Raw genomic sequence first — 14,717 nt, 5'->3', positions numbered from 1 at the left:
TCTAAAGGATTCTAGAGATTTATAATGCATTCAATTTGGTTACCCAAAATGGAGAGAGAACATCAAGCACGGCATGTACCAACCTGTTGGCGCGTTTGCTGCTAGTCTTGAGCTTGGTGCTGCCGAACTTGGTCTGGGCGAAGGTGGCGGTGGTGAAGGTGAGCGGGGCGGTGGTACGCGGGATGAAGGCCGGCACGGGGCTGGGCGAGCCCTTGAAGGAGTTGGTGATGGGTGTGGGTGAGGGCGCAGACGAGGAACCGGATCCGTGGCCGTTCTGCTGATTGTTGGACGAGCCGTTGCTGGTATTGCTGCCGAGGGAGCTCGAGAACGGCGAGGTCGACTTCGGGCTGAGGCTGAGACCGCTCAGGGACGTGCTCACGGCCTCGATCGGCCTGAAGCACTGCGCTTCCGGATTGAAGGTCTTGGTTACCTCGCGATCGGCCGAGGTCTCATCGTGCGGGTCGCCGGTCTCCGAGTAGAGGATCTTTACGGCGTTCAGCTCGCCGATACGATAGCTCACCTCACCGGGATCGACCCAGACGGCGAGCTCGGCCGGCAGGTTCTCCAGGATGTCCTGGATCGGCACGCCGCTCTCCTTCGCGGCGCGCTCTAGCACCGGATCGACCGGGTCGCCGGTCTTGAGGCATCTGAACGCCGAGCCCTTGAACGGCTTCTCCGGATACCAGTGGCCTTTGAACTTGTCCTTGAGCGCCTTCTCGAGCTCCTCGCCGAAGATGTTGACTCGTCTGCGCGGCAGTTTATTGTAGAGGTACGATATCACGAAGTTAAGCGCCACCTGCACCTCGATATGCATCTTGGCCTTCGGTGGGAGAATCTTTGGGCTGTTGTCGTCGCACGTAGCGGCCGCGCCGGGATAGCACCGAGGACGTCCGCACCGAGGACGGCCGTCTTGCCACGAGCGGGGGATTGTTCCGGGTAGGTGGTATGCGCCTGGTTAACGGAACTGTCGGATGCTGTTGTCGACGCTCCGCGACCCAACGGTCGGTTCGTTCAGCGCGCGCGGACTGTCGCTTCCCGAGTCACAGAGGTCGCCAATGCCTGGGGATCTGCAACAGTCACAGAGAGACCTTGTTAGAAATGTACTGTACGTCAGTCTTCAGCACTTTTCAATAGAATTAATTTCTTCTTTGTAAATAAAACTTAATTTGAGGTATACATTAGGGTTCTCTCGCGAAAACTCTGATCACCTCGACGTGACAGCCGACAAATTCCAACGCAATTTCGATTCATTCGCGAACACACTTCGAGATAGAACCTATTCTGCCCCACGGCTGCGAATCTTAATTACGGTCCTCCGATTCGCAAATGAATAGCGAAGTTTGTCGTCGACTGCCGAATGGGAGTACTATCGCACGTAGCGGCGCCTGCCCGCACGCATTATCAGAGACCGACAATAGGTCGTGCGCCCCCGTACCCTTTCTTACCGAGTCGCATGCGAGCGTGGTTCGAGGTGTTCGAGAGACGGCGGGGAATTCCGCGCGGGTGGGAGTGCGAATCCGCGTCAAGGGAACTCGCATGACTACCTCGCGGTAGAAAAGGAGTCGCTCTCGGTCGACTCAGGCGTTATCGGTTCCTTTCACGAGCGGGGTTCGCGCATTGAAATGGAACGCGGTTTCCGGTTACTCGCTCCGCCGTTTCTCGAACCCTGCGCACTCAGGGAACCGAAACAGAGAGCCCAGCCGCATCGTTTCCCCGCCGCCGTTTTCCTCGCGCCATGAAGCATTCGCTGAAGGCTAATGGCTCCGAAGACTCTGCGTGATTACCGAGAAAAGGTGGCCTCCTCCGAGGATCTCTCGGTAGAATCACTCGCATTCATAATTTAACGAGGAATCACAGTCAATCCTTTCATTGTAGACAGGTAACGAAGAACCAGTCGGCACATTCATTCACATTATCACTCGATCCGTCTCGTGTGTGGGGGGGGGGGGAGTTAATAGTGATTCAGAAACTCACATGCGTGATCCGTAGATGAGAAAGGAAATAAATGGCAGACAATCCGTTTAAAGAACGCTTGTAAAGATTGGAAAATTGCAATAAATTCACCACCAATACTAAAGTTGACTCGTTACAAGAATTGCTTTGTTGAATTGCATTTGTTTTCCCTTACGCTTCGACTTATAGAAGAACCTAAAGCAACGAGACATAAGCACGGTAAGGAAACACCGACAATTGCTAGCAATTGCGTTTTTCTACGAGCCGCTAGCGTTGCGGAGACCGTCAGGTGTACGTCACGTTATTTATGAAGTCGACCAATTGAGTTTTGTACCACGTATTTTTTTACTTTTCGTTCTCACCACTGTCGACGAGCCAGCGAATCAAGCTCCTCGCAATTCCGTCATCCCTTTATGCACGTCGTGTTCTTTTACGTTCGAGGCGTGTCGCGCTAGCTCGCTCGTCGCGTAAATTATGCACGCCGCGAAAGCGACATACGGCGGCGCTGGCCGTATAAAAATGCCCACGTTCGCAAACAGTCCGTGTGACGCAAACGAGAAAGGGGGAACGGGGAGAGGGAAAGAAACGGGTTGAGAGGTGATAAAAGGGATTGCTCTTAGAAGAGCGACGAGATTGCGCAGGCGACTATCCGCCATTCGAAAGCGCCGCCGCAATTGCGGAAGCCCCTCTTTCTCTGAATGGCACCGAGAGCGAAAGGGTATACTTCTGTCCTCGATGCCTTTCCCGCATCCTTCGTCCTTTTTTTCCTTTCTCTCTCTCTCTCTCTCTCTCTTTCTCCCTCTTGTTTCATTCTTTTCTCGCAAATAGAGATTCTTGAGCGTCTATCAAGGACTCCTCCACGAGCGCCGAGTATATCCGGCGACCTCGAGCCGAGAATCTCGGAACTCGATTGCCCGTCTTCTCTTGGCTTCCACCCTCCGGCTCCCCGCGACATCGGAGGGAGCAGGGGAAATGGAGCTCGATTCGGGCAGAGAAAGGGAGGAGAAGAAGAAAGGCGAAAAACCGCAAAAAAGTTTTCACGACTTTCGGGCCGGTGACCCCTCCGAGGAGAAGCGAGGGTTCGCGACACGATACTCGCCTTTACCGAGTTCTCCCATCCTCTTGCGCGGATTTTATTTCTCAAGGCACTTGTAATTGCACGTAATGCAGCGTGTTTCGTAATTATTACTCGTTTTCAGAGTGTTCGCGCGAGAATCGAGCGAATGCGATCGATAGCGCGAGATGCCGGCACCGCTCAGTAATGAGCGCGGAGTGCTCGTTACGCGAATCCGTGAATCCGCTGGAGGACTGGGCGAGTGCACAGAGAAATAATTGACAGATTACTCAGACTTGTACTGACAAGAAAATGTATTTGTTTGATTCACACATCAATTCCACCATATAATTAACGTTGCGCAGACCCGGAGGAGCGACGGAGTAACTAGACGTGCGGAGATCTTCGTGGTGAATACGTTATCGAAATGCTGTTCGTCGGCGCGACGGAGATCTGGCCGAGCGTAAGCCGGTACGCCCCGTCGGATTGGAGATCTTGACCGAGGGCGCCGCACTGAGATCCGCGAAGCGTACGTACTCTCGCGAGCGAATCACCCGTCGATCCTCCTAATCTTTGCGTCACACATTAAACGTCACAAACAAAGCGATTAACCCGCACTAATGATCAGGCGAGTGATCAGTGTTCCTTAACGACACGTCGAACGGCGAGCTGCACGATCGAGAAAAAACGAGAGCGAAAGTTTGAGAGGCGAGAGCGTTTGCAGAAAACATTCTGAACGTCGCTCAGCAAGCGATCGCTCCAAAGACTCTCCCTCATAACAGGAGGGAGTGTAGCATGTAGGAAATACATGCAGCATCCCACGATCACGACTCGATCATGCAGCGCCGACGCGTCCGCGGAGCTCGAGCATCACGGCTCGCAACAATCGAAATATTGGTATACGATCGCACTCCACTGGCACGACGCTTTACCAACGATAAACAAAAGATGATGGAAATCATATGTTGTAGAACTCGAATATTCTCCCCGAATCTCGAATTCCAAACATACCGGCCGCCTTGAAACGCACGTTTCAAAATGATGCTTAATTATTCGCTCCGCAATACAATACAGATTCAAATTCGAGACGAACATAACATATTGAACAGAAGAAAGCGAAGTTGAACAAACGAATCTTAATAGTAATACGAACAGAGAATATACAGTAGCGGCGCAGCTTAAACTAAAACTAAACACTGCCAACGGTGCAATCGTCATTGCTCGGCGTCACATTCTCGATCGGTAGAAGGCATAGCTTCGTAATCGGACGCTTATACTCCGAAGTCGCGGTTCTCACGGTCACGACGCGCACTAAACCGTCGGGGCCAGGGTGAATTTGCGTGACCCGTCCGAGTTCCCATTTACACGGGGGCAACGTCGCATTGCGTAAGAGAATCATTTGTCCGATTTTTATATTTGCTTGGACCTTTCGCCATTTGCCTCGCTGCTGCAGAGTGTTGAGGTAATCGCTTGTCCATACCCTCCAGAAACGCTCGGTTATGTGACGAACGAGCTGCCATCGAGACAATCGATTTTCCCTCAGATGCAACAGCGAAGGTTCAGGCGGGACGGTCAGAGCGGAGCCTATTAGAAAATGCCCCGGAGTGAGGATCTCATAATCGTCGTAGGAATCGGACAATGGAGCGACTGGACGCGAGTTCAGACATGCCTCGATTTTACATAAAAGAGTGGTGAACTCTTCGAAGGAGAGAGTGTGTTCACCTAAAATGCGACGCAGATGGTGCTTCACGCTGCGGACGCCCGCTTCCCACATTCCGCCGAAATGCGGTGCAGACGGAGGAATGAAGTGCCAGGAAACACCATCAGTCGCGATTTTATTTTGAAAATTGGGGTCGCGCATAGCAGATTGATAAGCGGATCGAAGCTCTCTCTCAGCGCCCACGAATGTCGTTCCATTGTCCGAGTACATATCAGACGGGAGACCACGGCGAGAACAGAATCGCAAATATGCATTGAGAAATGCCGGAGTCGAGTAATCCCCGACCAACTCTAAATGGATAGCTCGCGTGGCCAAACAGATAAATAAAGCGATATAAGCTTTTCTCGCCGTTATACCGCGACCGGTTGCCGAACGCACTTTGATCGGCCCGGCATAATCAACGCCACAGTGAGAAAAGGGACGAGAAGGTACCGAGACGCGCATGGGGGGAAGGTCTCCCATTAGCTGCACGGGAATCGCGGCCCGCTCCCGACAGCATACGATACATTTATGGATTACAGCCTTGACCAGACTTCGAGCGCGAATGATCCAGAAATCATGGCGGAGGGTGCTCAGAGTGAGCTGCAAGCCCCCGTGTAAAACCCGCGAATGAGCTTGCAGGACGATGAGATGCACCAGATGGTGAGATGCGAGTAACACGGGATGTTTCACAGTATATGGGAGCGGAGCCTGGCGAAGACGGCCCCCCACGCGGAGCACCCCGTCACGATCGAGGAAAGGCCGCAGAGCGGTTAATTTATTTTTTGGAGAGATTTGATTCCCTTTACTTAACGAGCCAATCTCATCTGAAAAAAGTTCGGCTTGTATGCATTTGAGCCAAAATGTCTTGGCTGAGCGGAATTCGAGGCAGGAAAGAGATTTATTCGGAGAGGAGAGGGGAGGCGGATCGACATTAGAGCGTCGACAAGCCTTTAGAAATCTGAAGAGATATGCCGTAATGCGAACCAATCGTGGCCATGACGAGTATCGAGTAGCAAGATCCCAGCTAGCAGACGTTTCAGAATGTAAAGCAACAATTCTTTCCTCAATACCAGCATCCATGGTCTGGGAGGTAGGCTCGGAAGGCCAGTCCTCTCTTGGAGCTCGTAACCAGGAAGGTCCTTGCCACCACAGGTCATGACGGATCAGTTCGTCACCGGGCAGCCCTCGCGACGCACAGTCCGCGGGGTTATCCGAAGTCGGCACGTGATGCCACTCGGCATCAGGCAGCTGACTTTGAATCGCGTTTACTCGGTTGGCGACAAACGTTTTCCAACGCGATGGATGAGCGCGTACCCACGTCAACACGATCGTTGAGTCCGTCCAACAAACGCATGGAACGGATGGCATCGCGAGAGACTTTAACACGAAGGTCATGAGGCGAGTGAGAAGTAACGCCGCGGACAGCTCAAGGCGAGGGACGGTGAGGGGGGCAAGGGGAGCTACCTTTGATTTGCCGGCAAGCAATGAGATGGTGACGCTCCCATAATCGGAAATAACCCTCAAATACACGGAAGCCGCGTAAGCGAGGGTGGATGCATCGGCAAAACCGTGTAATTCGACATATGAGATGTTCGAATGAACGCCCGTCCACCGGGATAGTTGAAGGTCGTTTAGGAAAGAAAGTTTGGAGTAGATTGATATCCATTTGCTGAGAAGAGGCTCAGGAATGTCCTCATCCCAGGTTATGTGTAGGCGCCATAGCTGTTGCATATATATTTTAGCCGAAATTGTAGCCGGAGTAACCCAGCCTAATGGATCGTAAAGTTTTGCAATGGTTGAAAGAATTGACCGTTTGCTTCGAGGGATGACCGTAAGGAGAGATACCTTTACTTGAAAAATATCGCGAACCGGGTTCCAGACAATGCCAAGAACTTTGACTCTGTCGTCGGCTGCGATCTGTTTGTTACACGCCAAGCCGTGATCCGACGGATCAATGTCGTCAAGCAATTCCTGGGAATTGCTGGCCCATTTGCGCAACTCGAATTTGCCGGAACGCAGTAGACCGACAAGATGATCGCGAGATTGCCGAACGAACTCAATATCGTCACCGCCGAACAGGACGTCGTCGACATAGATTTGACCACGCAGGATCGGGATTGCGAGCGGAAGTCGCTGTCCGTCGTCGTCGATTAATTTTTGAAGCACGCGAAGCGCGAGAAAAGGAGCGCACGTCATTCCGTAGGTGACGGTAAGCAGCTGATACTCGACAGGCTCGTTCTGTTCTCCTTTCCAGATAACACGCTGGTAGTCAACATCTCGTTGGTCGACCAAGATTTGTCGATACATTTTTGCGATATCAGCCGTGCAAACAAATTTGAAATGACGCCATTGTAATAATATAGTGGGTAGATCCGCCTGCAGTTTCGGACCAGCGAGTAAGTGATCGTTTAATGACGATCCGTTTGACGTGACACACGACGCGTTGAACACGACGCGCAGGCGCGTTGTAGCGCTATCCTCCCGAATGACTGGATGATGAGGGATGTGAACGTGCTGCTGAAGTGAGTCGAGAGGGGGTAACGCCCGTCGCATATGGCCGAGCTGTTCGTACTCACGCATGAATTTATCGTATTCCTTTTCTAATTCCGGGTGCAAACGAAAACGACGTAGCAATGTATTGTACAGACGTTCGGCAGAGCGCCGTGAACTACCGATTTCAATGGGAGGATCTCTTTTAAAAGGCAACCGAACGATATATCGGCCGTCCTGTTGACGTGAATGCGTGGCGCGAAAATGAGACTCGCAAATATCTTCCTGTGGCGTTAGCGATGGGGATCGAGGAACTTCCTCGATCTCCCAGAATCGTTTAATCTCGCCGGCGAGAGAATCTAAAGAGGAGCAATGATGAACGGTTAGATGAGCGGAATTTCGCGAATTCGCAGAGAAATAGTCGGTATATCGCGACGCGACAGACGTTGTTTCGAGAGGCCCGGAAATAATCCAGCCAAAAATAGAGTTTTGCGCAAACGGCTGGCCAGTTTTCCCCTTGCGAACGCCCGCCTGAATGATATCGCCATAAAGATCGGCGCCGATAATGATTTGAATCGGATCGGAGCTTGTTGGCTTCGAATCAGCCCATGACAGATCAGCGAGGTGCGCCAGACAATACGGTTCAGACACACGTTTCGGAGCGTAAGACGTTAGCGAGGGGAGAATGAGTGCCGTCGTTTCGAGAGCCGGAGTATTAGAGACGCGAGGAGATATAATAACAGAGGCGGCATGTTGAACCGTACCAACGCGAGTTCCGCCGACGGCAGAAATCGAGACCGGCATTCGAATGCGCTTCGCGCGCAACAGTTGCGCTACGTTCTCGGATATGAACGTGGCTTCAGAGCCCTGGTCGAGCAAGGCCCTTACCGTCGCAGATCGACCGGAAGCAACTTTGAGGTTGACCCAAGCGGTAGCTAAAAGCACCTGAGCGGTCATGCCCGGTTTCGCGGAGGTGAGCAAAGAATTAATTTCATCCGCGTGCTCGACGGATGGAGATGCTTGCGCCGTTTGCGACGTAACTGTTGCTGGACCAGAGCTCGTTTCAGATTCGATATGTAACGTCGTATGATGTTTTTTGTCACATAACCGACAACTGTACTTGCTAGGACATTCCGACGCAGAGTGGCGAGTGCTTAGACAATTGAAACAACGCTTAAACCGCTTTACGAGTTCGCGACGCTGACAAGCATTTTTTGCGGTAAACTGTGGACAGGCATTTATGAAATGACGAGACTTGCACAACGGACAAGTCAACGTAGCGCTGTCGGATGCCGTCGCAACATGAACGCGCGCCGACGATGCAGATTTTGTTGTTGCTTTCGAGTTAGGATTTTGTTGACACTCCTCTAAAGCGCGAATGCGAGAGTCGAGGAATCGACTTAATACCTCGAATGTAGATGGTGAAGCTGCTTGATTCGTGTGAAGCGTCCATGCTTTCCGTGTGTTCGAATCCAATTTTTTTGACGTTAAGTACACAAGAAAGTCATCCCACAACTCACTCGGGGTTCGGTCTAATTTTTGTAACGAAGAGATGGCGATGTTGACCTTGTCACATAAGAGCTGTAGTTCTGTTGCGGATTCCCGAGTTACAGGGGGTAAATCGAGTAGCGCGGATAGATGGAACGAAAGGAGTCGTCGCTTACTTTCGTATCGTCCCGACAGCGTTCGCCACGCAATCTTGAAATTGTTCGCAGTTATGGCTAGACTCGCGATAGATTCCCTTGCGCGGCCTTTTAATGCTGACGCGAGAAAATGCATGCGACTAAAATCCGTTAAATCTTTATTTTGAATAATGAGGGAAGTGAAGCGATCGCGAAACGTTTCCCAGTCGGCGTAGTTTCCGTCGAAGGGCGGCATATCAATAGACGGCAGATGCATCAACGAAAGAGAGGATGCGTCATGAATCGAATGGACAGTTTCATTCGACTGATTGTGTTGACTCACGACAGGTTCGAGATCCTCCAAGCAGTCCATCATGTAATCCAGGGTGGCATTGTACACTTCTTCAGTTTTATCAAATTGAGTCTTGGAGAAGTAGTCCAGTGTTGCCTGAGTGGGAACCGGAATCACCTGCGTTAAGGTGACGTGACCATCCTGGTAAGCGCGCCAGAGATCCTTGAGAGAAGCGGCCCGTGACCGAATCTTCGCCGGCGTTAGATTATTGCGGCCAATCTTTTTGAAGTTTTCCAATGCCCGCTCAATTGAATGCTGTCGCATCAGTTGACCTGATAAGGCTTCTGACATGATGAAATTGATGATCAAGTCCCTGAAGTAATGTGTTATCCTCCACCAACACTCGCGATCCGGCTCGAAGGACCAAAACTATGTTCGCGCGAGAATCGAGCGAATGCGATCGATAGCGCGAGATGCCGGCACCGCTCAGTAATGAGCGCGGAGTGCTCGTTACGCGAATCCGTGAATCCGCTGGAGGACTGGGCGAGTGCACAGAGAAATAATTGACAGATTACTCAGACTTGTACTGACAAGAAAATGTATTTGTTTGATTCACACATCAATTCCACCATATAATTAACGTTGCGCAGACCCGGAGGAGCGACGGAGTAACTAGACGTGCGGAGATCTTCGTGGTGAATACGTTATCGAAATGCTGTTCGTCGGCGCGACGGAGATCTGGCCGAGCGTAAGCCGGTACGCCCCGTCGGATTGGAGATCTTGACCGAGGGCGCCGCACTGAGATCCGCGAAGCGTACGTACTCTCGCGAGCGAATCACCCGTCGATCCTCCTAATCTTTGCGTCACACATTAAACGTCACAAACAAAGCGATTAACCCGCACTAATGATCAGGCGAGTGATCAGTGTTCCTTAACGACACGTCGAACGGCGAGCTGCACGATCGAGAAAAAACGAGAGCGAAAGTTTGAGAGGCGAGAGCGTTTGCAGAAAACATTCTGAACGTCGCTCAGCAAGCGATCGCTCCAAAGACTCTCCCTCATAACAGGAGGGAGTGTAGCATGTAGGAAATACATGCAGCATCCCACGATCACGACTCGATCATGCAGCGCCGACGCGTCCGCGGAGCTCGAGCATCACGGCTCGCAACAATCGAAATATTGGTATACGATCGCACTCCACTGGCACGACGCTTTACCAACGATAAACAAAAGATGATGGAAATCATATGTTGTAGAACTCGAATATTCTCCCCGAATCTCGAATTCCAAACACAGAGGAATTTAATTATTCGGAATTTAACAAACGCTGGAAACTCTTTCATCTGGTGATAAGTTATAGCTAATTACTTAAGTGCACAAGATGCCGAGGAAGACTCCCGATGTTTCACCAGGGAGCTCGAGATAGCCAAATATAATTATTTTATGTGGAAAATATGAATTTATATTTAATTGTAAACGTTATACTGGAGATGGGGGCCATTTGCATTTCACGCGCAACCGCGCGTGAATCGCGATGAAATATTTCGACGGGGGGGGGGAGGGGGAGGGGCAGCGAGATAGCGGAAATGGGTTTTCCAACTTTCTTATCGAGAAACATTTCGTTGCACTCGCGGCTCGTTTCTCGCGGGGTGGTCTATACCGAGCGCATCTGCATCGCGTACCCGCATTTTTTTCCCTCCCCCGTCCCTCGGCCTCTCTCTCTCTCTCTCACTCTCTCTCTCTCTCTCTTCCTGTACTTGACTCGACGGCAAGTTTCCAACGGTGAGCTCCCGGCCTGGGTGAGGCGGCGGATATGTAGGTTAAAGTTAGTAGCGGCTCACTTCCAGCAGTAGTACACGACGGCGAGACGGGGGTGGTTGTAGGTATTGATCCCGCGGCAGGGTTGCCGGAAGGTTCTCAGGTTAAAAATATACGGCCTTGCGGCTCCCGCGCCTGACCAAGTGCCTCGCGAAGTGCCCGTAATTTCCGCCACCTTGATTTTCCCGCGATATTTCTCGACCCGGCGATGTTTATCCGGAAAGTTTGCCGAGTTTGACATTTGAGGAATAAAAAAGAAACACACACACACACGCGCGCGCGCGCTGCAACCGCGCGTCACACATTGTTTTTCCCATTTTCTCTCGTCTCCCTCCCTTTCCACCTAGAAGAGTTTTACTCCGCCTCTATTTTCAGTAAATTATATTTCAAGTTAAAAACGAGGTAAAAATAGGACGGATCCGCTTTTACGAAATTTTCATCGCCGCAGTTATGCTAATTTTATTCTCGTCCGCGTAATTATCGCCCCCGAGTCTTGGCGGGATCGATTCGCGGCAGGTGTCAAAGTGTCAAAGGGATTTTTCTCAGCCGGTCTCTCTCTCTCTCTCTCTCTCTCTCTCTCGCGCGCGGGAGAGCCATCGAGCTCGGGGATGCCGGCGCCCTTTGTATTTACGCCGGACTGAATGGAGGTCGCGTGGCAGAAGAGGTGCCGGGGTATGTGGGCCGGAGATAAAGCGTCCTTCGGCGGAACGAAGTCAATGAAGCGCGGGGGAGGGAATCCCCGGGTACGGTCCGGGAGTGATCCTCGATATTCTCGACGTGTACGCGAAGCGACACGCGATCGCGCCGAGACAAAGAAGCGGCTAATTATCCCGCTACCTCGCTCGCAATGCGAGCGGCCGTTTGATCGCGGCCGGACGTCGATCGATGCGCTCGAGCGAGATATACTCGTGCGGCACGTGAAATGTGACGTATCGCGGCGCGACAAAGACAACGCGAACAAGGTGATTCCCGACGTCATCTCTACCCGTCTCGACGTTAAGACGCGGATGATGGAATAATAATTGCACCTTATATGTTAAACGTAGGATAGGATCGAACAACACTGCGGCTTATAATTGAAGAGGAAACTCAATTTTCATGAGTGAAGACAATATTAATAAGTATATATATGTTCAGAAGTGATTTCTTAAGACATATTAATATTGAATGATCAAATATTTTTACATATAAATTATATCGCATTACATTGAAAAATTTAGAGATTGGAATCATTACTTGACTAGATTTATTTAGCAGATTTATGTGACAGATTTCATCGAATCGCTTAATAACTTAAAGTTCTAGAGACATGTGAAATCGTACACGAAATCTTTTAGCAAATCTTTAAAAAGAAGTGTATTTAATGGAAACTTTTTTATTCCGAAAATATCTTTTCAAATTATAAATTTCCTCCTACTCGGTTAAATAATGTAAATTAACAATTATACATTATTTATATAATTAACAAGGAACGTTCTCGACAATAAGAAACAAGCGTATTTAATTGGTAATAAATAAACAATATTTCGTCCAAATAATTCACTACCTCTTCAACACTCCTGTATGTACGAATTGTTCCAAAAGCAGGGAAATGAATTAACCGACAATAATTTTCCAAGTTACGCTCCTGGTTTGAAATACATGCACCTGATTCCAGATGCCTGAGTCAATTATAGTAACACGAAGCGGTCTCCGAATTCAGAATTCAGCGGGGTGGATTAAATCCGTCAGTGCGCGCGCTCAACTCGCGTATATATTCGTTCGCTTAATCGATCCCCGAAGAAACAGCGGGGAGAGAGGGAGAGGGAGAGAGAAGAAGAGAGAGAGAGGAAGAGAGAGAGAGAGAGAGAGAGAGAGAACGAGGGAGAGCTGATTTAATTACGCCGGCCTGTGCAAATTGGGTCAAGACGACGCCCCGCCACCCGACGACGTCCCGGGGCGTCGCCGCCCGCCGTCCCGGGAACGACGACGCCTGGATCCATCCTTTGGATCGGATAAGAAGCGTCGTTGTCGTCGGCGAGACTTCAAGCGATGAGAAAGGTCCAAAGTCGAGCCAGGGCGACGTTGCGGAGGGAGTGCGCGTGACGTCTCGTATAATCAATTCGCCGTACCTGTTTGCGGATTACTCTTCTGTCTGAAGATTATCCAGTCAGAGGCGGAGGAGGGGAACAGGCACGCGTTCTTGCCGCGATTACTCCATTCCGACGATGAGCACGACGGGAGGAAACCGTGCGGAATCACGTTGCGTAACCCGTCCGCCCGGGTTATACAACGAATCGACCGTCGAGTCACGTGCGCGCGTCGTAGCATTTATCACTGCAGTCAGGATGATTAAAAGACTCGCCCGGAAGAAGCGCGCGTTCGTTTCGCAGCTGTCGACGCTGTTTTCTAACCCTTTCCGTACAAACGGGAGCTATTTCGAGACCGATCGATCTCTATGGTAGTTTTTCTAAATTTCAAAGGCAGTTAAATTACGTTATATTTTATTTTTCCCCAAAAAGAGGTTACGGGACATCCATTCTAGAAATTCTGAAAGCACGTTCGTGAACTTTGGTAGATTTTTTTGAACCGTTTTTCCACATTGTACTGTAGGGGTTAATTGAAAGCCGTTGTCCCCGATCGAGTCGATTCAGAAAGAAACGCGCACACTCGGCTGTGTGTGTCTCGATGCATTCTCCTGCCAACGTAATTCCGAGAGATTGTATTTATTTATTTATAGTTATTTATTTATTTATACTTCCGGAACGTTTTTATCTGCAGATAACGGGGAATCCCTGTGCAATCAGGAAACCCTTTGGATTCTCACGTTGCACGTGCAAATCCCTGACATTCCTCCGTCTCCCGGCTCGCCCGATCTCGTTTTCCACGCCCGGTACAGGCAAGGTAAATCGGTCGGATTGCAACAGATTTCGCGCATAATCTACACGCGGTAACTGCTTTTTTTCCTCCGCGGCGAATCGAATGCAATCCCGCGCGGCTTGTATAACGTAGGCAGCGTGAGCGAAGAAACGGGAGAGGAATTTTCCGAAGGGGAAACTCGGTCACCGGTTTGCGCGAGCTCTCCCGCAAATTAAACAGGAATAAAACACTTCGCGGAATCTTCGCTAAGCGTTTTCCCCCCCTAACGTCTATCGGGCGGGCGTCTTATTTATCTTCGAGAATGCGGACTTCCATCCAATCGCGCCATTATGGATCGTCCTACTCTACGCTGCAGACGATTCTTATTGAACTTTATTGTGCGGGTTATAATAAACCGCGCCTCGCCTCCTCTCGGACGCTACCCCCCTCGTCCTCCTTCCATCCCTCTCCCCTCCGACCCCTGTCTTCCTGCCGCTCGTCGCTCTTTCTCGAGCGCGCGGTGCCAGGCGGACCGACAGATCAATACGACACAGTCTCTGCAGACACAGGCGCTGCTGCTCCAGATAACAAGGCGAGAACGCGGACCTGCCCTATAAGCCTCCATTTAAATAGCGCCCCAAATACGTGGCGGCCTAAGTCTGCCCCTCCCAAGGAGATGCCGATCCCCCCTCTCCACCCTCCTTCGAAGGGCCCTCGTTGGGTACCCGGACCTGGGCCAAACTGGTATTACGTTATACCTTCTGGCCTGTCGCCATTTTAATTTTTCCCGGGCTAACCTTTTCGAAAACATCCGTTTTAAATCGCAAACAAAACAAATCTTTTCATTTGTATAATCAATTTGTTAAATTTATAATCGTAACGTTTGATTGAAGTAATTAAAGCTCCAAACATCGGAAGAATAATTTAGAAATAAGTTATTACTGAGAG

At 50.5% G+C, this 14,717-nt stretch overlaps 2 protein-coding genes across 3 annotated transcripts in view; both read right to left on the bottom strand.

The window, feature by feature from the left end:
* Window positions 1–14,717, bottom strand: part of LOC105831392 (protein Tob1) — a 90,886-nt gene that overhangs the window by 20,995 nt on the left and 55,174 nt on the right. For both annotated transcript variants that reach the window (XM_012671477.3, XM_012671478.3), the window contains one exon: window positions 84–1,067. In XM_012671477.3, coding sequence (XP_012526931.2) covers window positions 84–814 — 731 coding nt within the window. In that variant the 5' untranslated portion in view covers window positions 815–1,067. The remainder of the gene's footprint in view (window positions 1–83; window positions 1,068–14,717) is intronic.
* Window positions 4,197–9,464, bottom strand: LOC105839496. Its single transcript, XM_012685842.3, has one exon. It carries the CDS (start codon window positions 9,462–9,464, stop codon window positions 4,197–4,199), a length of 5,268 nt encoding a protein of 1,755 aa, XP_012541296.2.

The sequence above is a fragment of the Monomorium pharaonis genome, chromosome 4, assembly GCF_013373865.1.
Source record: "Monomorium pharaonis isolate MP-MQ-018 chromosome 4, ASM1337386v2, whole genome shotgun sequence".
In the NCBI taxonomy this organism is placed as follows: Eukaryota; Metazoa; Arthropoda; class Insecta; order Hymenoptera; family Formicidae; genus Monomorium; species Monomorium pharaonis.
The sequence above is the reverse complement of the archived record's forward strand: the minus strand, read 5'-3'. Positions and strand labels throughout refer to the sequence as shown.

Coding starts and splice junctions, on each gene's coding strand:
- LOC105839496 (XM_012685842.3), bottom strand. CDS start 9,464: ATGTCAGAAGCCTTATCAGGTCAACTGATGCGACAGCATTCAATTGAG.